Below are 24,378 nucleotides of genomic sequence, written 5' to 3' on the forward strand. Positions count from 1 at the left end.
GAATCTAAACATAAAAATGATTGAATAAATCCATCACTGACACCTACCGTGTCGGTTGCAGGATTTACTGTCTGTGACGCCTTCTTCTTTGAGTCCGGCTTGGAGCTGGAAATAGGATCAGATGGCCGAACAGTAGAGGTGGTGGTGGTGGCTTCGCTGGTCGAATAAACTGTGGAATACGTTACGTCGGCGGATGCGTGGGTTGTGTTTGACGTCGGTTGTGTTGCTGACGCTTGCAGTGGCTGCTGCTGTTGCTGTGGTTGCTGTTGCTGCGGTGGTTGCTGCTGCTTCGGTTGCTCCTGTTGCTGTTGTGGTTGCTGCTGCTGCTGTGGTTGCGACTGTGCTGGCGGTTGATTCTTAGATATTTCTTTCTCAGTCGTCATCGTCGATTTTTCAGGCGTCTCTCGACGTACTCTGTCTACATTCTTACCGTCGATCAGTCTGATATTCGAAATGTAATGATCGAATGACGACTTGGCATTCCACCCGGCATAATTGTAGTAAGAGTCGTCTGAAATAGAGGAGAAAGCGTATTCTAGTTATGACGTCAAAATCTTGAAGAGTATTGAAAAGGAATATTTTCTAATACTGGAATGCATAAACATTGCTATTTTTATTTTAATCTTTCCTCGTCTTTCCAGAAAAGATATTATAATAAAAAAATTACATTAACAAATTTAATTTGAAATTTACAGAATAAATTTTAAATAATCTCAAGAATTAAAAAAAAAAAGAATAAATTCGGTGACGTCACGAAAGAAAATAGATACTTTAGAATCAATCTTTAATGGATCGAAGTAATTCATTTTATATGGGTCAAATTTTTAGAGACAATCTTTTTTAATTTAATAGTACGAACTTATAATCCATCCATTCGTATCTTAAGCGGAGAGAGATACGTTCTGTACATATCTTTCACAAACGAAAGAACTCGTTTCAATTTATCCTTGAGCTAGCGTTGCAATTACGATACTACGACTGATTATTGAATGATGACTAGGACCAATCTATGACACGTACATGACATAAATCTATGACATATGACTGTGTTGCATTCGTGCATTGTCTCCGGTTCACACAAGCTCACCGAGAGTGATTCCCTTCGAGGGGATCGGGTGTCCATTTAACCGATGCGTCAACGTCAAGCCCATCGCCGGTGTCCGAGATCAGTGCTATGAAACGCGGATTAACCTCGATTTCTACGTTCGCGATAGCCGCGGCGCGATTAATGGACAGTTCGGGGGCAAAAGTGGCACGAGACAAACTTTTCACAATTCATTCACACTAAATTCGTTATCAGGATCTTTCGCTGGAACGAGCAATTTACTATCATGCGTGTATTTTTCAAACATGCTTTTTGTGCTTTTTTAACATATTCTGTTTACTCCGGAGTTACAATTTATCGACAAAACGATATGAATCCCAAATTATCTTTTTATATGACATGAGTCATCAGAACATCAAAATGACTTTGATATGATTAATAAAAATAATTTTTTAATCATTACGATTCATTTTAATGTCATTTTGATATCGCAACTCGTTATTACTATTTTATACAAAATTTTCTTTTCGAAAAATCAGAAAATATGAAGAAATTTTATTTAATATTTTTATTTATTTTTTTTATAGAATCGATTTTTCTGATTGTATCGCCTATTACGATTAATTCACAGTGCAAAACATATTTAAATAATTAAAGTTGTAAACAATTCTATTAGTAGATAGATATTAATGAATATAACCATTGAATTCCGCATCATAAAAGAACGTGTTTAGAATCGTCGGCAAAGAGGAACGGGAAGTTAGGCGGCACGATCGACCGGATAGAGCAATAATTGACGATCCGACAAATCGGAGCGAACGTGCAAGCTTGACGTCAATGTAAAAGCGAAAATGGAAACCAATCGACTCAACAGCTTACTATCTTGGAAAGCTTTTTCCCTCATCGTTGCGAAATTATCTCTCTTTAATATATATAAATCTCTGATATCCCATTTTTCCCCTCAGGAAATTTAAATTCTGTTCCATAATTTACCACACATGATTTACATTTCAAAATAATTTTTTATCCTAGATATTTTTTCCTGAAAAATTATCGAAAGCATACAAGAAAAACTATTACCTGAAGTTTACGTAAAACATCAGTTTGAATAACAATCTGCTTATTAGCCACTAAACAAACAAAAATAAAAATAGAATAATTGTCAACTCACAAATTAGCTCTGTTGAAAAACTGCAATCAAAGCGAGCTCAGAGAACTTTCACCGAACAGATCAATTCTCAGGTACGAACGAGTTTCATTAACTGCGCACTAGTGAATCGACTCGATTTCTTAGCAGCAGCGGCGAATTGTAAAATCGCTTCGTCGAATTGTGCAAATCGTAAACGCAAGTGAATCGGGCAAAGCTACGTCATGTAAAGGTACGTCGAATTGTGGAAAGTTTTCCTCGAATCCAAATCGAGATCGGCACAAATGCGTTTTCTACCCATGCGAATCACGCTAAGTCACGTTGCACATCGCGAATTTTCGCGTTTTCGCGCATATTACGTCATTGCGATTAGATGCGGTCGTGACAGCCGCTATTCGCAAAGTAGCCGCAATCACTCTAAAATTGTATAATCGCTATCTCAGCTACATAATCCACAAATCGTAATGTAAATTTATGAGACTTGCGCGACCGACTTACATCTTTCACAGCATTAATATTCATAGCTCTGACTGTTTTAGAGTGATATCGATAATATAAGTATGACATGCATGAACAGCGTGTAAAACTTTCGCGTGAATATAATATGCATGTAGAAAGGTATTCCCTGAACAAATTATACTAAACAGAAGCGGAGAGCAAAGCAATCGAGCGCATAAAACGCTTACGTATTTGTGCCTCCCACGTTATTGCTTTAACTTTATTTGCTGCAATTATTGAGAGACTGCGGGTCACGAAGAGAATTGCGAGATACGCCACGAGTTACGACATGCGCCAGAAATATTTGTCTTAGTCCATAACGTTCAATTTCGCTCGTTTCACGCGAATATGTTTCCCATTCTTTTGTTCACGGTGCATTTTCATGCCGACGATATTCCGCGTAAAGATAAGACATGGCGTGTCAGACGTGCAGCCTTGGACGAAAACGTGCAGTAGTGAATATTAAAATTAAAATGGCACTATCGGTGAATGTCAATGCAGAGTTACATTGCGCATTTTAGCATAGCTGGAAGATAATTTCTTACGTCGTAACGACCTAACGACCACGAGTAAAGAGAATCCGCTTGCTACAGACAGTGTAAAATTCGATCGCAAAACTTGAAGTCGAAACTTGACATTAATTAGCTCGAGTGATAATACTCGTATAAAAAATACAAGCGACACAACGACGATCGGCACAGCCGCGTTAATTATACACATCGTAGTGCAGTGCACTGTGCATTTCGCACGATGTAAGCGCAATCAATATCCACTCATTAGACGTCCGACGCGACGTATGCGAGATATTAAAAGATAATTTTGTATATATTTATCCATTGCTGATTAAAACGCATGTCGCTTCGCCAAGGTAACTCGAGAACGCCTTGGCGCTCTCGATGCCTCCGCATATATGCGCGACATATTTTTAGACGACGCAAGTAAAAGGATGCTCCCACATCGCGATTCTTTTTACGCCTTAAATAAGCGAATAAATGACGTGTCGCTTGGAATTATTTAGCGATGTGAATGAAAAAATCGAGATAAGGTTAACAATGGATAAGAAAAGCAAGTAGGGAACTTGTAAACAAATATTTTTCCACGAGGCTCTTCTATAATACCTCACGGAATCCATCCCTTTAATTAAAAGTGTTTCTTTTTTTTCTTAATTGGTTTGGCGCAAAATTGTGCGGCAGATATGTGCCAATGGTAACAGTCGTCGTAAAATGATTAAAAACGATGACAATTACTTTTATCGCGGGGAAATAACAGTATTCTATTTATCTACCGGTTTCTACCATCACATTAACCTGATTATATTAATTATCATATAAACGTACTTATACATACCGCTACACTGACCTTATGGATCTCAAAGACACTTCTTTATCACATTTCTCAATGAAAAAGAAAAAAATTAATTATAGATGTTTAAAAGCAAAATGAAAAGTTTGACTGAGGAAATTTATTTGTACGATATCACACAACTGTAGTGAAGAATTTTAAGCAGCTTTAGAGAATTCCTAGATTACACATGGAAGGATTAATAGTTTGAGAAATAAATATAAACATTGTACGCGCGAAACGACGGACATCTTTTTCCCATGATAATGCTTGGCGATTCCGTAATGAATTGCAGATTGAATTACTGAATAAAATATATATATATATGGAATATAACTTTCATTAGATCAAATAGACGCGCGCGTAACAAAAATAACCCTTCTCTCCAAAGAGTTCGTTCACAATTTCGCGGGCAAGTACATGCATTCATGTCCTCGTTCTAAATCTTTTTAAGGAGATTCGACGACGAAGCTTGGATTTATTCACGATGATTAATCGATTTTAACGCAACAGGGAATAAATCATCCAATATTCACGAAGCTTATCAATTCTAATTTTAAAAGCAATTGACACACGCAATAAATAAACTATTCTGAAAGTTACATTTCTTCCCCTCAAAAAATAAAATAAAATACATGAATAATTCTTTTAAATATTTAATTCTGTGCAAGGCTTGATAATGATTTATTTTAAAATTTCCTCATTTAATATGTTCTTTTCAAGTTTCTGCATGTATATAAATAATCGAACATTAATGGAGCTAGAATATCACGTTATTATGATATAAAAACCCTGCAGACTTATCTTACTTGCATTGATCATTTCTCATGGCACACTTTGTTTACTGAGTCAGTAATAGGATGTGCGTGAAAGGTTTTTCATGTACGTTCGATAATAGGGCGTGCCATTAATCCCATTACGATCATACCTTTTCCGCTTCCTTTCACATTTTACTGCGATCCGCGATATCGGGACGGAAACAACGCGACGCGACAATCAATGTCAATGTTACGCACGCTGCCATCAAACCACCCACATCAGAGGACATTCCTTTCTTCCTTCCTTTCCGAGCGAAATATATGGATAATGCCATTATATAATAAAAGTGTTTTTAGTTTTTAGATTTTTGATTGCGGTTTTAGTTTCTAAGTAATTTCAATCTCAAATTTGTTGATGCCAAAACTGCAGATAAAGCTAATTGATGATGGATCATCGCAAATTGGCAACGGCACGAACGCAATGACTTTCACACGTCAAGCGGTCAAGCGGTCTGTTTTATATTTTTATACACTGTCGCAGTAACGCTACCGCGTCACTTGATAAACCATCATATTAAAAAAAAAACACCGTTATGTTATATATAATAAAAATGTGTCATTTCGTTATTTATTCTTATACAATTCATCATACATCAACTTTCAAAAATAATGCAAATATACACTAGATTTATTACATTAGACGTTTTAAATTATACATTTGTAAAATTAATTATGTTATATATATATTACATATGTGTGTATATACATATATATATATATATATAATACATGTTTCATTAAAAGGTTACTTCTCTAAACTTTATATAATGGCATATTTTATACAAGATAAGTAAAACAAACTAAGTAAATTCAGTATTATACTACAAATTCTATTCAAATTTTAATATTAGAATACCCGATCAGTAATTCATCGTTAATTTTTTATAATTAATTCTCTAAACTATTCGAATCTTTGAATTATGATATATTATATTTTACTATTCGTTTTCTATTCTCGAAATTAATAGCTCAGATTTAAATTAATAAATCGTCAGATTTTGTTTTTCGGACATTAATATTTGAATCATTCAAATAATTCGAATGTTTTCGAGTAACAATAATTATTTCGAATGATTTGAATATTATAATATTTGGATATTTATAGTCCCCTAATAGAAACATTGTATCAGATATAGAAAAAATGAATATGTAGAAAAAATTCAACTGTTTGTGACGTACATAATTAATTAACATAATAAATGATTAATAATACAATTAGTAAACAGCATGCTTATTAGAAAGTTGATATTTGATTCGTCAAACGTGGCAGTGTTCATTTAATAGTTCCAATTAACAACCAGATAAAACTGCTGATACTTCTTCATTGTTTTAAAATCTATTGGAATCTCTGCTGTATCCTATTCAAAAGTGAATCTGCAAATACAAACGAAATAAACAATAGATTAAAAAGTTGGAATATAGTTGTGATTAGTACCACAAAGTTAAATTTCTCACTTAAGTATTATTTTATAATCGTATCAAAGCTGGAATTCTTATTATTTAAATATTTAAAAAATTGAATGTTTAGTATCAAATACTATGGAAATAAAAAATGCTTGACTCTAAAATTACTTCAGTAGATAAACTGCCTGAATAGTTATTAAATATTTTAATATTAAGTATATTATAATAAATTTGTATTATTTGACCTTGATATTATTGACTAAATGGAATTACTTGACTGAAATATTGATAAAATTTATAAAACACGCATTTTAGATATTAGGGTCAAATTTTTATAATATCTATGATAAACAAATACTAAATATTTGATTTCTTATGTGTTTGTTTTATATGAGCACATATTAAAGGAGCGACTAAAAGAGGATAAAACACAAGGATTTATAATATTTACCGTCGTCATTTTTTTTTATTTTTTCAAATGCGAATGTGTCTATCAATCTGGCGAGAAATTACTCGTTATTTTCTTCCGATTGATGATTCGTATTCATGTCATTTCCTTCAGTACTTTTTTTAGTATTTTTCTTTATATCATCGTTGAACAAGTGGTCCGCTAAATCATCTACGTCATGTTTAAGTATGTCAAATTTCTTACAACATGTCTTGCATTCTACTAAGTCATTTGATGCATTCAATACGAAATTTTCCGATACCGACGAATGTTTAAAATTCTTTCGTATTCTCTCGATTATTAGTGGATGTTTTAGTTTCATATGTTTCTTTAAATAGCCTATTTTAAATCCTTGTAATAAGAAAGTATTGCAAATTTTACATTTTGAAACTCCTCTTCCTTCTTTTGTGAAATATTGCCATATTACTCCACTTTTGTCATTTCGTTTGGTTATTTCTTCGTCAGGATATATTTGATGAATATAAAATAAATGTGCTTCCAGTTCATTTAAATTGGTTCCACCATTTTTATGGCAAATTTTACATTGTGTCCTACTATTCGGCAATTTATTATAATGTTGCCATATATAACTTTCATTTTTCTTATCTTTTTGTATATTATTTTCGCCAGTACTTTTTTCAGTTTTCTTGTTTAAGCCATGCTCGTCCAAATGACACTCTAATTCATCTTTATTATTTTTCAATACATTAAATATGTAACCACAAATCTTGCATTTTAGGTTATGATCTGATGTGTTTAATATGAAATGTGCCGATATCCACGAACGTTCAAATTCTTCATGTATTTCTTCTATTATTTGTGGATGTTTACGTTCCAGATGCCTCTTTAATTGATATACCAAATATCCGTTGGAAAGAAATGCATCACAAACCTTACATTTAAAAGAGTATCTTTCTTCTTCTGCGAAATAACGCCATATCAGACCGTTTCTGCAATCCATATCTTCATCATGAGATATGTTATGAGCACGATATAAGTGTACTTTTAAAATTAATGTGTGGTTTGTAATGTAAGAACACATCTTGCATTGGATTTTGCCATTTCCTAAAGTATTGTAATATTCCTGTATCCAACTACTTGTCCTATTTCTTTGAAGTGCCATCACGTCTGCCCAGTATCTTCGAATGTGTATTACTAAACATGAGAATGTCTATACAATAGAGAAATGTTTGACGAAGGTCGAAAAGTAAGACATGTGAATTCAGTTATAATATAAATATTGATAATTTGAATATTGATTGAGCCTAAAGCCGAGAACACAGACTCTTGAATAAAGCATAACGCATTAGGCATATAAGAAAATCCAATCAGGATGCTTTATTTGCTTTATTCAAGGAAGGAAATAGAAGACTTTCATTGGTTCATTTTCTTATATATTATATGTAATATGTTGTGCAGGTGTTTGTGCTCTTAACTTAAAGCCTTACGTCCAATATAGAAATCCAAATCTGAGATCTCGGACGGAGAAAGAATTGACCAATCCCATTGGTCATGTGATCAAATTTATCAAATGTAATTTGTTATTTTTTTCTCTGTTCTAGATTTCGGTTTCTAGTATCGTGGACACAAAGTTGAACAGTCAAATAGTATCGTTCTACTTGTAACAACTCAATCATCGTAATTAAAAGAATTCGGAGTAAAATATAAATTAAAAAATGAAGATTTTTGTGCACTTAAGGGGATCCTAAAGCCAAGCTCGAACTCCGATGAAGTCACTAGAGGTCGCACCGCGTGCCGCGCATCGACATATCTTTATATACTACCACATCAATATCTCACACAACCTATGATACACGCAGTCGCACAGTCGTGTCAATTTTCATACAACAAATTCGTTGCGATAAAGCGTTTAAGTCTAATTCTAGAACTCGACGTTATTTGAAAACTACTTGTCTGCACGGAGAAATTTTTATATTTAAAATTACTATAATGAGGTAGTGTAGCTGCGGTCTTCATGTAAATTATAAGTTTAAATGCTATAGTTATTTTTTTAAAAACAATAACATAACGTAATTTTTACACTTTTTCATAGTAGAAATTTTTTATTACAAAATCAAATATACCTAGCAAATTTTGTTTGCGTACCATAGTAAAAATTAACTGTTTTCATGTTAGAATATGGCTTAACAAAATAATTACTTTATTTTTATGTGATAAAAATTAGTATTACCATAGTAAAAGTTAAGTCGGAATCGTGTTGTGAGAGTCCATCGGAAATACAAGACATAGTAAAGTGTAATTTAAAATTGTATTAAAACTTAATATAAAATTTTCTCCGCGTGGGGACCACTATTTCGTGCATACAGGTTGCAAAGCTTTCATATCAAGCAAATGTTGTCACGACTCGACAGCTAAGACGCCATCATGTTAGATTAAGAAATGGTAATATATCAATGAACTTAAAATTTTTGATCGTTCTTGGCATAGACTCCACTGCCCAGACACGTATTAATGCGTATACTTTAATCCTGGAAAAGGATTTTCGAATTGGTGAAAGAGGAAAAAAATATTTGATATATACAAAAATTACATGATTTAATCGGTAAAATAGAAGGCTTTAGGATCTCTTTAAACGGAAGAAAAAAATTAGATTGAGGAGGGAAAAGAAAAAGAGGATTATGAAACTCTTGAATTAATACACAAATGTCGATGATGAAATGTTTTTATGATATCTATATCAAAACAGCATTTTCATCGATGACTCCATCGATGACTCTATCGATGATTGCGTCATGTTGTAATTCACTGCAGATAAAACTACAGTTCAAATGCCAGATAACGAGAAACACCGCAAGAGATGAAAGCGCGCGCGAGTAAAACATTTCCCAATCTTTCCGGCCACGCTTCCGGTAAAAATATCCAAGAGATTAATAAATAATGCAAATCACACTGTGAATGTTGATGAGACATTATATATAATATATATTTTAGGCTCTAAAATTTTAGAGTGAGACTAATTCTGAAAAATGAAATCTCACTTTTAAAGATTGAAAATTGAGCCATTCTTTTTCAAGACTAGTTCAATTCTCACTCTTTACAGTGAAATTCCATTCCAAAGAATTTAATGAGTAGACAATCTATACATGGAAAGAACGATTTTGCTGAAGTATCTAAAAAAGCTAAATATAGAATTGGAAATAATTTTGTTGGACCACCAAAATAATTACATAGGAATTTCAAGCATCAAGAATAATGATGTAAAAAGTTTTAATATTCTAACAATTAACTAGAGAGTCCTACATAATTATTTTAATTCGATAAAATTATTTTCAGATCCACATTTAACTAAATTTTTAAATATTTCAGCAAATCCGTCCTTTCAATGTGGCTTTGTATATTCAATATTATTTTTCAATATTTCTCTGAATTTTATCTACTGTGACATGCATTAATATCCGAAATATATTATTATACAGTTTATATGACATTTTATGTCAAATATCTATCAAGATAAATAAAACAAGGCATGATACACCGCCGCTATGGAACAATTCATCAAAGTGATAAAACTGGAGATACAATTCTTGTGAATAATGGACAACCTATCTCCGCAAACTATATCCGAGATAAATTACAATCAATCACGCCAGCATGAGGATGTACGTAAATCTATATACTGACAAGATAACAGATGGGAATAATACTGAAGCGATTCGTAGCTTTTAATGATCTGATATACTAATAATTGCTAATTATATCTAGCTGACTGTTTATAGTTTGTCTACAAACGCACTGTTTAATTTCACGATATTTTAGTCTCTCGTTATTTTATATCTCTTCAAAGCTCTATCGTTTATTCTTTATTACCATGATAAAATTATTTAAATTTCTCATGATTTTCATTGTTATATTATAGGAGAAATTTTATTATTATAGATAAATGTCTTCAAGGTTAAAATAAGCGTAATAATATACAATCAGAAAATATCAATGATGCATTTTTAGATTGTATCAGAATAATTTTTCAACTTAACGAGATCAGCAATCATAAAAATTTGATAATATTTTCTATTTAATAATATCTAATAACTTAATGTATACAACGACATCTAATTTAATATGATTCTATACAAGACTAGCCTAGCTAGTCGCTTTCGAGAAGTGAACCTAAAATAGTATACTTGATACAATTTATCTCGAGAAAAGTTGTCCTAGATAAGGGATCCATTTTTGTGGTAGAAAGTCAAACGAACAGAATGTAGACGAAATCGCAGCTATGCAAATATACCGTGGTACGTGCATCTGTGGGCGCTCGTTCAAGATAACGCGCCTCTTCTTGTCTTTCTTTCTCTCTTCTTCAGCAAACAAGTAGATGCAAGTTGACTTTAAAGCCTGATAGCTGATAACGAGTCAAGAGGCTGAAAAGGTTTCGAGAGAATGCTGTTACGCTAAAGAGGGCGCGAATTGCAACGCCCGGAGTAATTCAGCTCAAATTGGCGAAATTAAAATAGAAAAATTGAAAGAATATATTTCGACAGGCATATTTCGAAAATGAAACATTGAAAAAAAAATTTATATTTTTCCGCAATCTTTATAAAAATAAAATTTGAATTAAAAGTTTCACATACGATTCACCAGAAATATTAAAAAAAATTTTGGAGCAAATTAAAAAAAATCATGTTTGTGTTATAACATGAAAAGTCTAAAATTAGAGTTGTTTTTCAATTATGTTATTTTGTAAGTATTCAAAGTGCAAGAATGGAAAATAGTTAATGATTCTGACCTTGCTTATCTAAACGATCGCATAACATATATATACATTTCGCTATCGAAGATAACAATGGGATTTTATTTATTAAAATTGTTAGTCATTCTATTCTCTAATCTATAAGAATGATAAGAGCTCCTATTATTATACAAACCGATGTCCTGAATATTCTAACGGGCAGAAGGATATTGGAAGACAGTACAAAGATAAAGCGAGTACCAGTCGGCCGCAAAATGCGTCATCTGCCGCCATTTGCTTTCGCCAATGCCAAATACGAGCCAGCCCGCATACATTATGATGATCACGAAGACGTGTTAACACGTAGAAGACGAGGCATATCAACGACTCGATTGAGAAACCCAAACAAGACGTCCGACTTCCAGACGTCGCCTTTAACGAGCAGAAAATACTTGCTGCAGGAGCAAAAAACGCTCGTGCATCCGTTGCGAGAATAACTTTATCGCGAATTATACTCCTTGTAATTTTACTTTTATCGAACATCTAATTACACTCTTATATCACGCTGTTATCGAGAAAATAATATTAGTAATAAACAAGTTGTTATTCTCTCATATTAATAGTACTGTGTAATTTTTACCATACTCGATTAATATCATTTTTAGTTTCGAGAATTGTACATACTCGGACAAAATATTCCAAAAATATTAAATATCAAGATCGTGGTTATTCATAAATTTCAAATCAAGTATTGATAAATTATACCATAGTACAATTTTTTTGTATCTTGTATAAATATCATTTTTTTGTTACTAAGCGTTAGTATTAAATGGCGAAAATTTTGAGGCAAATGCGAGAGAGATTCCAATATACACACATATATATGATGGATAAAACTTTTCAAACTATTTCTTTTTTTAAAGTTTGCCACTCAACAGATTTTCTTGATGAAACATGAACATCTTCCCATTCAAATTGTAGAATACAGTCAAAGAAACCAGTTTTTAAAACGTGACTCATGAATATCCCCTGTATCATAGGAGAAACCCCATAAAAATAGCTCGGTCAGAACCCGTTCTGGCATCGACGATTCGCGAAGCGAGAAAATGCACGGGTTATTTTAAGTTGCGTCGGTAGTTTCTAGACGTAGCAAATAAGAATATACTGGGTGTCCTAGATTCCATGTAACTAGCGGCCAATTCGACCGATTTGGAATTGAATTCTTGCGTCATCAAAATAACGGGAATCAAAGTATGGTTTCGAATTATTGAATGTAAACACTCGATATTCATGAAGTTAAAACTAAAATTACGTCTATATTGTCAATATTTTGATATCATTAATTCTATCAAACAAAGGAAATTGAAATACGATGAAAATATTAAATCGTTGCAAAAAATCTTATTTTATCACATTTCGTTAAATAAAGTTGAAAATAAAGTTTTAATATATAATAATCAGAGCAAGATTGTCATCACTAATTTCAATATACTTCTTCTTTTATCTAAAAAAAAACTTTTGAATTCTTTCAAAAAATTTTGGTTTTGTATTGTATTCAGTTTTTTTCTTTTTAATTATTTTAATTTTAATTTAATATAAAATATAATTTAAAAAATATTTAAAAGAATTTTTTACTATTGCATTAGTTTAATATCTCGGTTAATTAATGTAATTGTCATATGCAATTAAGATAATTTCATTCGTTATACATAAAATGTTATACTTGATTATTATATCTTTTATTTCGAAATTTTTATGATTCATCACGTGCTTATGATGAAAATATGAATGGTTTCGTAAAGAAAAGTATATCCGCAACACGTAATCGCCGTATAACGGCAATTATGCTATTTTTACACTAGCAGTTATGTTGGTGATACGGATAAAAACACCGAAGAAGTTGCGTAAATTCTATCATCCGGAAGTGATATGATAGACTCTAACATATCCTGCCTATATTAACATATTCTCTCTCTCTCTCTCTCTCTAATTCTGCTCGTTATACTTTTTAATTAATTTTCTCCTGATTATCTTTAAACTTTTTACAACAAAAATTAATTCTATTATAATAATACATTCTTTATTAATTAAAATAAAAATTTTTAGTGAAATATAATATCCAATGATCTACATAAAGTGTTATAAACGGTTTTCTCGGAAATTTTTATAGATAACAATAACATTACTTTGTAATGTTTTAAATAATTTTATGTTCTGCATTAAATAATTTAATGTTCTGTTGCAATTATTTTACGAAATTACGGAATAAACAATATTACTGCCGGAGAATTCTTTCGTTTTCTAAGTGGAAATATAAATTTTTATTCCCTCTTCTCTTTCCTTACCTTTCAATATCTCATTATAATATCGCAGCTTCCGCCACTGTAATTAAATTGTATCCGTCGTTTCTCGCATCGTATCGATGGAAGGGATCGTTAAACCGTAACACACAATGTAACAGTATCGCCGTGAGATATTACCATTCCCATTTCCTTTTTTCCTACCTCCTTTTAGAATCTCCAGTAAATTCTATGCAATTTAACGCTCTACATTGAACGACGATCGAGGAAAGATCTCATCTCAGTTCCGAATATCGTCAATATTGTCGAGGAAAGAAAAACGTTCGACGTAGCGAATATCTTTTACATCGCATTTCTAGTTCAAGTATTTTTTGTTGACTTGCAAAGTAGTTATATCAAGTGTCTTTGAAATTTATATATCAACAGTATTTTATTTCGTGAAAAAAACGCTTTTCAAATTTTATAAATTAAATATTTAAATATATTTTTAATCTTAGTAGAAAAAATATTAGCAATGGATAGAAACACAGCAATAACCCGCAAACCTTTTGGTATCTTTGAAGAAAGTCTAAGATAAACCCGTAAAAATCTAAAAAGCGTTAGTAGGAAACATTTGGAGTTGATTGTTTTCTGAACCATGGATCATACGAGAGTCATATAGTTTCTTATTTATACGATGTAGAACAAAGGTTTACAATGGCAGTCAGAAATATAACAGTTTAATGATACGTGAGAAATTCTCACAATCGCCCGTCCACGCTTCACTGCATACGTAAACGCGATGCTGGGGATATTTCTTCCTTCCTTGCGTGATGCTTTGCTATCCATCGATAGCTTCAGACCGGTAATCTTGAAACCATCAGCGAATCGAAAATCGGTCATTTCCTCACGAAGCAATTCAAAGTTATTAGTATCATCATTATTATCATTATTAGCACAAATACATATAATACTCCGTTATAATTTATATTACTGATATCAGTTTGATATATTAATCATAAATTTGACTTTTTAACCGAAAAGTATATTTAGATCTGAGGTTTGAAAAAATTAAAATTTTTTTCAAATTTCTTACAATCTAGATAGATTAAAATAAAATTGTTGAGAGAGAGCTTTTATTATAAATTAATCTAAATATTTTCTTTTTTAGTACTAGCTAAAATTTTTTTGCAATTTTTTTTCGTATTCCATAATTTTACATACTTTACAAATTGTTCTGTCCTCCTAATTGTTATTTGATATAACTGGTATCAAAGTTTCGTCTTGCGCTTAAAAAGTTCGCGTTATTAAGAAGACATACGTATGTGAATATATTTTCTTTGAATCCCTCTTGCATAATCGGTTCCGCTCGCATTTCGTGTGCAATTGGATCTATAACGATTAAACTTGTATAAAAAACTTGCAAACTGAAATAATAATAATCTCACAAATTAAATTCGATCCTCGATTTGAAGAACTCTTGAAGAAACGAGTTTCATTTCATTGTGTAATTGAAATGTGACGATTCTTTGACACGCTTGATCACACCTACACATTGCGAGCTATATTAAACGCATCCGCGACGGTGATATATAATTGAAGAGTTGTTAAGAAGAATCAAAACTCGCGATACGGTCAATGGATCTGCCAATGGCACGCGCATTTCGAACGCATAACGAACGTGTCATAACTTACAATGCCACTAACTATTACGACCATTGCGATCATGTGTAGGATGCGATAAACTCTTCGTAACGATAATATATATGAGGATCATGTTAACGAGACTAGCCTGCATCGTATGTTGAATTTTTGAGAAAGCATAATTCGCTATAATTAAAACAAGTTCTCAATTAACAATACCGCTTTTATTAATCAAAATTTTATGGAATAATTCATATATAACAGTATTTTATGTATTACTAATTAATACTTATTAAAAATTCATATAAACGAAATGAATATAACATAAGAAGAGATCCATATAATAACCAACTTTTACACCTAAATTTTTAATTAAGAATTTACAAAAAAATATAGGTTTTAGTTAAAAAAAAAAATTATATTTTAATTTATTCTTTTTATTAAAAACTTGAGTTTCTTTATACTTATTTTTTAATTTGTGTTTGAGAGCGTGAAACGCAGAGGAAAACGAACGAGTTTACAGTGAATTTTAATCTACATGCATAACTCGTGATCATCTTAATAAAGTCTTTAATTAAGCAATTTACACATATACTATATAATACGCAGTATGAGTCTTGCCTTTTCGCGATTAAACCTAAAAGTGTAAAAGAACGTTCAGCACTCGGAGCGCAGATTTCGAAGAAGAGATTTTCGAAATTAAAGGATGTGTACAATGTAATACCGGTTTAGTTTGCGAATTCCGAAGATGTTTTCAAGTAACGAACAAGGGTTTTGCGATTCGAAAAAAGATGGAATAAGTAAGTAATTACACCTTCTCAGAATGGCGTAATTTTCTAGAGATGAATAGATGAAAAATGCAAGACAAATTAAAGTAATTTCATACAATTTGCTTTATCGATTCGCTTCTGGTGTATAGATGAACAGCACATCGATATAAGCAGCATAAGTAGCATTCAAAATCGATCTTTTTTTACTGAAAATAATAAGTACTTGATTTTTATTTCGGTACCAGTTTTCCGACACCCAGCACACCGACATGCTAGAAGGATTTTCAGGCCAGCGAACGGCATAATGATACAAGCACGACGCAAGCGTCGTCATTGTCGTCATCGTCGCTACCAGCCGTTACCATCATAAAATCGGCCTCCCTTCCATCTCCTCTTCTCGAAGTACGAAAATGCAAAAAAAGGACAGAAAAAGAGAGATGTAAAACACAAATCGTACGAGAAGGGAGTAGAAGCGAGGGCCAAAGACCTCTCGCCTCTTCTGTTTCTCTGAAAGTCCATTCCTTCGCCCCTTCGTAAGTGTCGCGGTTTTCAGTGAAAGCGATCATTGTTCATCTCGTGTCTTCTTTCTGACCCGAGAAAAGGAACGGAACGAGGAGAAACACGGATTCCTGGCCTTGCACCAGAACGCGAACAAATCCAAATTGCGTGTTGCATGTTGGACATAGATTTAATACTACCATACGCGACTTCACGTAGTAGAGATAAAAGCTACTTTAGTAAATCGCAGTAAGCCAAATTATCTTCAAATTAAATTAAAAACCTCAACGCATTAAAAAAATTGTTCTATTTCGACGTTAATCTAATTTAAAAGTATTTTTAGCGATCTTATTTATATTTCTCTTGACTTATAATTTGTCGTAACAATATTTTTTCAATTTATGAATGTCGATTTCAGAATATATTAACCGAATGTAACAATATCATATATTTTTAATTTACAATGCTGATAGATTTCATTATATTTTATTATACTTTTTATAGCAAGGTGCAACATGTTTTCAATTTGTAAGCATAAATTGATTAATTTGGCTTGTTCTATAATTATACATTTTTGCACGCGGCACATTCCGAATTTTTTGTCTAGAAGCTATTTAAGTATTGAAAAATGATACCGATAAAGATATTTTTGCCAAAGAGAAGACGATTCGTTGCGACGAACGGGACGATGGTTTTGCGTCAATCGCGAGATGCTTACGTAAACGCAAGGACGTGACCGCGTGGTCGCGGAGGAAAAGAGACTTTTCAAGCCTGGCACACCTGTCGCCGGTGGTCTCCTTCGTCGACGACAAGGAAATATCCAAGCGATACGTCAGCGACACGCTACAATGATTTTTCCGACGCGCAATCGCGCTCGTTAGCGCGCGCAAAAATTATTATCGCGTTCATACCGACTAAATACTTAGATAATAGTGATAGATAGTCGCGAATTGCGAGATAACGCAACGTTTGGCAATGTATTGTTAGCAGTTTGATGCAATAATCTGACAAAACGCGAGGGGAATAAAGTAAATTTTGAAATTACTGTACAAATTATTTGTTCAATAGAAATAACTATCGTAGATACATTTGATAACACCTTGCCTACCTGTTATGATAAAAAGTATCACGCACTGAAAATAAATATTTTCTTATTGATATCCTTATCTTTAAATTAAATAATTGTTAATCGCGATCGAAGAAGAAAATGATGACGTATAATCTCTCAATGTCAAATTTATCGATAATATCGTAACATGACGTGTACATGTGGGCTGGAATTCAGATTTAATGATCATTAGAGGCAGGTGTTGCCATTACTGTCGAAATCATCGCAACAGATTACAATTATGGCACTAATAATTGTTTAATTAATGATACATCATCTACGATTCCATTGCATGATTACCGCACGGATAATACGTAAGTATTTCTCGCAGTGTTGCATAACTGAGATGACGATTATAAAAATTATTTTGATTCATCCATTTAATGGAGTCTGCAATATAAATCAGTAAATCTGCAGAAAATCTAAATAATATATTAAATATTAATTACATATATAAATTACATATTTATTATATATAATAAATTAAAGAGCACGATAAATTAAAAAAATATATAAAAAACTTTTGAAAGTAATAAATTAGCAATACTATATAAACGACTGCGTCTAATATTAGTTGCGCGATAACATTCAGTATAATAACCAGTGTTTTTTTACGAATACAGCAATTAGATTCGTATTTAATACTCTTTCGAAATTTCTACGTAGTAATCACGCACTCAATGGTAATTAGCCTTCTATTTATCGGTTTGCAAGAACACTAATGAATAAAGACGCAGATCGAACGTCTCACGATTCGTTCTGACGTAAAGGCGAGACACTGTCTTTCTTCCTTCATCGAGAGACGGCGAACGGTACATTTGCCCCAATTAATCAGACAACGGAATTGTGAGAGAAATGCAAATGACGTTCTCGTGTCTGACGTTAATTGCGAACTACAATGAAATCACCTTTACCTAAGAATATAATTCCTAATTGGAATAATTGCTCCAATGAGTAAAGAAAAATCGGTATATACAGTATATTTGAGTAAAATTATATTTATAATTATAGTTATAACAGAGCATATAATATCAAATACTGTATTTGCTATAATTATAATAATAGAATAGGAATAAAACTAATTTAAACGAATTGTGGAAAAAAATATACTTGTAGCTTTTATACTTGTAGTTTCGTTAACATTCTTGTAGTCAGATTGTATCTTTAAAGCCTTCAGATAGATAATACAGGTAGATACATATGCACGCACACATACACAACGGAACATATATCGGTAATGACTACATCTCTAGGATAAATTCCAAAGAAGTTTCTATCCGTATCGTAATTATCATCACGATGTACATATTTGTGTTATTTTTATATATTGCGATAGCAAAAAATGTGCAAGCAAACGTGTGCACGAGATAGTTCTATTTTCTTTTCTGCCTTCGTTGTAATTGCGTCCCATTAGTCATTCTTGGTCCTTCGACTGAAATTAATTACATCTTGGCAGCGCTTTAAGCATTCATTGCGACGTTGATCGCGCGATGTGTTCTGGCGTGCATGTGGCGTATCGGTCGTGTAAATATTTGCGTACAGCGGCTAATTTATCCCCGCGCAAGGAACTTCTGAATTCGTCGAAACACCGAACACGATGGAAACCAGAGATCCGTGACTACCCGACAAGAAATAAAGCCGAGTCGTCACGGCGAATTTCCGTCCACGGCGAGAGCGGTGAAAGCCGAGAAATGGACCGCAAAATGTTCTTTCGCTCGCAAAACAGTTAATATTTAAATGAATCATCTCGGAGAATTGTTCTTTCTAGAAGTCGCAGTTCTCTTACCATTCCACATTTATTTGAGAAAGTTATTAACAAGATACGTAAAAATAAATACATGTACGATATACATATATATAATTATATATATATGTAACAAAGTGACAGTAGACCTAAGTAATTTAATAATATAATAGTATTACTATACAATTTCATATTTTATTCAGATTTCTATTTTTTATTGCGTAATTCTTACATCATTCCAATTTATATTGTATTTAAGTATAACCTACATTTGTTCTTTTCCCAGTATATAACGATAAAATTAAACTGATTTCTTAATTTAGCATTCTACATAATTTAGAATTTTTTTCAGGAAACATAAGTCGAAAATGAGCAGGTCTGTTAATTTACTCATGACTTATGATAGCAGCGGTAGATCTAGATAGCAGCAAACAAGAAAATTGCAAGGAAGATTTGCTCAATGAGCAGATTGTAATAGAAAACAGAATCGTGAGCAAGAGTCGCTCGGCGAGCAAACACATTGTAATGTGAACGATGACGCTAGCTACTTTGCATCGCGACATACGTAACTGATCACCAGTGGCACGTGCTAATAATGACATCGTAAACTCAAGATCGCGCGGAGATAAAATCGAGAATAAAATTAGAATTTGTCTTCAAAATATGTTTACATCGTCGAGAGATATTAACATCACAGCACTGAGAAGAGGTCTGCGACAATTTAAATTATATTAAATTATTTATGTCTTAAAAAACAACATTACCGAGATGCCATTAGACATACGTATTGTGTAGAAACTGATGATAAAGTAACAGTCTTTGTCCCGCGAGACTTATTGATAAATCAAATTTTCCTTTGTCGTCCACGCTGACGAAACCTCTCCATTTAATGTCCATGACACGATGATCCATCCTATTGAAGCGAGTAATGTATTGCAAGGTACGCAATTCTGTTCGGTCAATCATTGAAAGGCCTTTTACCATTAACGAGGTCAATGGGGTGATATCAACCACTAACGTTCTTCGATGCGATGCTTGAATTGACTCGATCACGAAGAAGAATCCTCTCGATTCGATCGTGTTATCGATTTGTCTTTGTACGACATTCAGAATTATCACAAATGATTTTCATTACGTCACATTAGTATATAAAGTTAATCATGAGCATAATAGTAATATAAATATACACTAAAATATTACGAAATTAACTCTAAACAAATCTGATTTTTTTTTATATAATATTTAGTGAAAAATATGACGAGAAAAAGAGAGAGGAGAGAGAGAATTCAACCTCGTTACAATTCTTTTTATTATAAAATAAAGTGAATATTTTAAAAATAACATTTTTATATGCAATTCAATATTTTACGTTACGTTAAATATACAGCAAATATAGCTCTCTACATATTATGCACGCTATATAAAATAAAATTCTATTCTCTAACGTTAAATTCGAAATTATATACGAGAGTTGCACGAAATGCACTTTGATACATGCACATCAATTAATTATCTAACTATAATCCAGGTAAAAAACATTAATTACCCATGTCTCTAATTATCTTTTACAAGGACGTGGCAATGACTTCAATGTTCAACAATGATTTCAGAGTTCTAGAATTTATTAACCAATAAAATATTATTTACTTATTGGTAACTAAAAAACAGACATCTTATTTTTTACGTCAATCTTTGTATCAGAATTATTATGAATTACTTTCACATTATCATTACATAAAATTAATCACAAGCGATTGATTTACAGATTTAACTTTTTAATATTAATATTATCACATAAAATATATAAAAACTGAAATTAATATATATACTTTATAAAGCTTTCTAATCGACGTACTATGAAAATACTGAATTTAATTTGAGTTGCATAATTAAATGCACAAAATCTCGATCATTTTCAGCCGGATATAATTAAATATTTTCATGGTCAAAATGTTAATATTTCATGTCTCTTATTTGAAAGATGTATCTGCAATATACGTGGTCTATTCTCGGCGCGATCGGCGCGACGTGTCTGGTCGGATACAATCTAATAAAGTCGAGAATGAATTGAACCAATCGGCCGACACACCAACAAGAACTACATATCGCGAGAGTCGCGCAGAGCGCGACGAAGATGTACTTCGCGAGTCGCATGCGGCGCCAGACCCACTTATCGTCCTCCTCGCTGTGGACGTCATAAAAATACCAATGTAATAATTAACGAGGAAGCTGTATCGGATTATTTATTGTCCCGCCAATAACTTGCTGTATTAATTAGCATGTGCCACATAATCGAGTGAGCATCGCGTTATGTCCATCGTCTCCCCTCGTCTTCAGAAATTCCATTGAAGTGCCATGAATATTTTATACAAAAATAAAAAACAATTTTTAACACAGTAATTAAAAGACACTTTTTTGAAAGCTATATTTTACATTTTACAACTAGAGTAACTATAATTAATGTGCCCCCAATTTGTGTGCCTATTCACATTTGACTCATTTTAACATATAGTTACTAAAACAGGTAATAAATTTGAGCTAATTGTTTATGTTAATATTACATAAATCATTATTTCAATTATATTTATATAATGTGCCTATTCACATTTGACTCATTTTAACATATAGTTACTAAAACAGGTAATAAATTTAAGCTAATTGTTTATGTTAATATTACATAAATCATTATTTCAATTATATTTATTTCAAAGTACACTCATAACACAACGTTCTTAGCTCCAACACAAGACACATTAATAGGGACAAGATTTAATTAAAATCTTGCGGTACGTATTACTAAATTCACATAAATTCCTCATATCTTTCGAAAAATATTTAAAATACTTTAATACTAAAAAAAAAATTATCTTCGGTATCGTATGCATTAATAATTTAATTTAACAAAAAAAAAATATTTTTTCTTATTTGCTAGTTTTCTTTATGACTTATCGAAATACAAAAGCATATTAATAGGAACTGGCACAGTAATTGGGACAATTACCCTATTTCTCATATTGCCTATTTTAGAAGACTTAACTGTGATTTAAATTTTGTTATAACATTTTTTGTTTAAAATATTTTGTATAAAATATAAAATTTTAATGCAAGATAATATTGAACAATATTATAATAATATTTTGTGGCAAAACGCGACATATCATTAAATTATGTACCATCAATATTCAATATTCAATACACATAGCTAAAATATTTTACGGCAAATACGGCAAATTCCTGCAATATTTTAATGTAAATACGATATTTGATGCAAATACAATCCTTATAACACTTTAACGTAAACGCAATAGCGATAAATCGTTGGCGAGAACATTCTCGTGAAGGGACGGAAGGTCCCTACGGTATTATACGTGCAGCAGCATCGGCTTCCGGCGTAAAACGACACACGCGATGGTCACCACCTACGCGTGACCAGACGAGACGCGTGCACGCGTGCGTGCGTACACACGTGTACGTGCGCACGCACTTGTAAAGACAACGATCTTACGCGCTCGCGCTCGACTGAGTGCAACGAACTCGCAATTTCGCGCCCGTATCTGCATTCTTCCAGCGCGCGACGCGCGAATTGCTGTCCGATTGCAGCTCCTTATAAGTTCCAAAACGCGATAGGCGTATAGTAAACCTTAAGAAACTGATCGATCTCAGACGAATGTGAGAAGAATAGTCGACTATGATTGATCAGTTTTTGAAACTTAAGACTTCCTACATCTATTGTGTTTCGAGATTGATTCTTTATCCGCACCAAAACCTCTTCTTGAAATAGCTCCGTTCTCTCGAGCTGGGATAACTATCTCAGAAAATTCGAACACAAATATTTCAATCGCTCCAATATTTCGGTCTATGTAATTTCAATTTCGATATTTTTATATTTCTATTTATTTATTCATCACGTGGAATTCGACTGGCAAAAATATTTATCAACGAATACTAATATTTACGAAAAACGTCATTGACGTAGCATTGAATTTTTGTGTAAATTTACACGATATTATATGTATCTTTGTAAGACACTTGGCTGTTTGCTGTCCGACTTAACGTCGAATCATCCATTTAATAATTATGGGATAGCGAGTATAAGCGCGAGGCACGGACCAATCAAGCATAATCGGTAGGACCGTTCGCACAAAGCGGACGACTTAATGACCGTATAAAATGGGCCACGTGGGTGTCCGGTTATGTGCGACCGCGCGCTGCGCCCTTTCCTCACCACGCGCGAAATTTCTCCGACACACAATCCTTCGGACGCTTTTCATCGCTCTTGTTAATTTTAGAAACGAATTACAATCGCAGATACACGCACGATTACGTAACCCGCGTATCTTTCTAAATCCACATACGTATGAATTATTTAATCTTTGCAGAACGGGAAAACACGATTATAGTAGCACTGACAGAATTATATTTTGAGACAAGAAATAAATAAAAGATAATGGATTATAAGAAATCTTACTCGGGAAAAACTGTAAAATTTTAAAAATAGACCTTTGTCTTTTAAAGATCGATTGCCTCGTTTATTTTAATTTTAATTAGTTTTAAAAAAAATTTCTTGTTTCGATTGATCAAAACTCGAAACAAGAATATAACTTTAATTTGACAAAGTTTTTTAAAACTAGACTTAAATTATATAAATCTATAGCGTATTTCTATAAAAATATTTATAACTCCGAACTTGTTTTCAACTTTTTTGTGGGTACTCGATTGAGTAGAAGAAATAGATTATATTTATGTTTACGTTACATTTTAATCATGTATAAGATACCTATATTGTGTTAGAGATAACGTTGCTCCACAAAGCGTATTAAAGATATCTTTCATTAAGCAAAGTCATGTGATAAGACCACGACGCGTGGCGCTGGTCTTAATCTAAACACACGCAACCATGTGTGTATATATATTAGAACGCGAGCGGAATATAAGCTTACTTGAGAA

At 32.5% G+C, this 24,378-nt stretch overlaps 1 protein-coding gene across 1 annotated transcript in view; it reads right to left on the bottom strand.

Moving 5' to 3' along the window:
* l(1)G0289 (plexin domain containing lethal (1) G0289) overlaps window positions 1-24,378 on the bottom strand; it is a 37,973-nt gene that overhangs the window by 4,981 nt on the left and 8,614 nt on the right. Inside the window, exon 2 of the mRNA XM_018512934.1 lies at window positions 48-511. Coding sequence (XP_018368436.1) covers window positions 48-511 — 464 coding nt within the window. The remainder of the gene's footprint in view (window positions 1-47; window positions 512-24,378) is intronic.

The sequence above is a fragment of the Trachymyrmex cornetzi genome, unplaced genomic scaffold (assembly GCF_001594075.2).
Source record: "Trachymyrmex cornetzi isolate Tcor2-1 unplaced genomic scaffold, Tcor1.1 scaffold44, whole genome shotgun sequence".
NCBI classification, from domain to species: domain Eukaryota; kingdom Metazoa; phylum Arthropoda; class Insecta; order Hymenoptera; family Formicidae; genus Trachymyrmex; species Trachymyrmex cornetzi.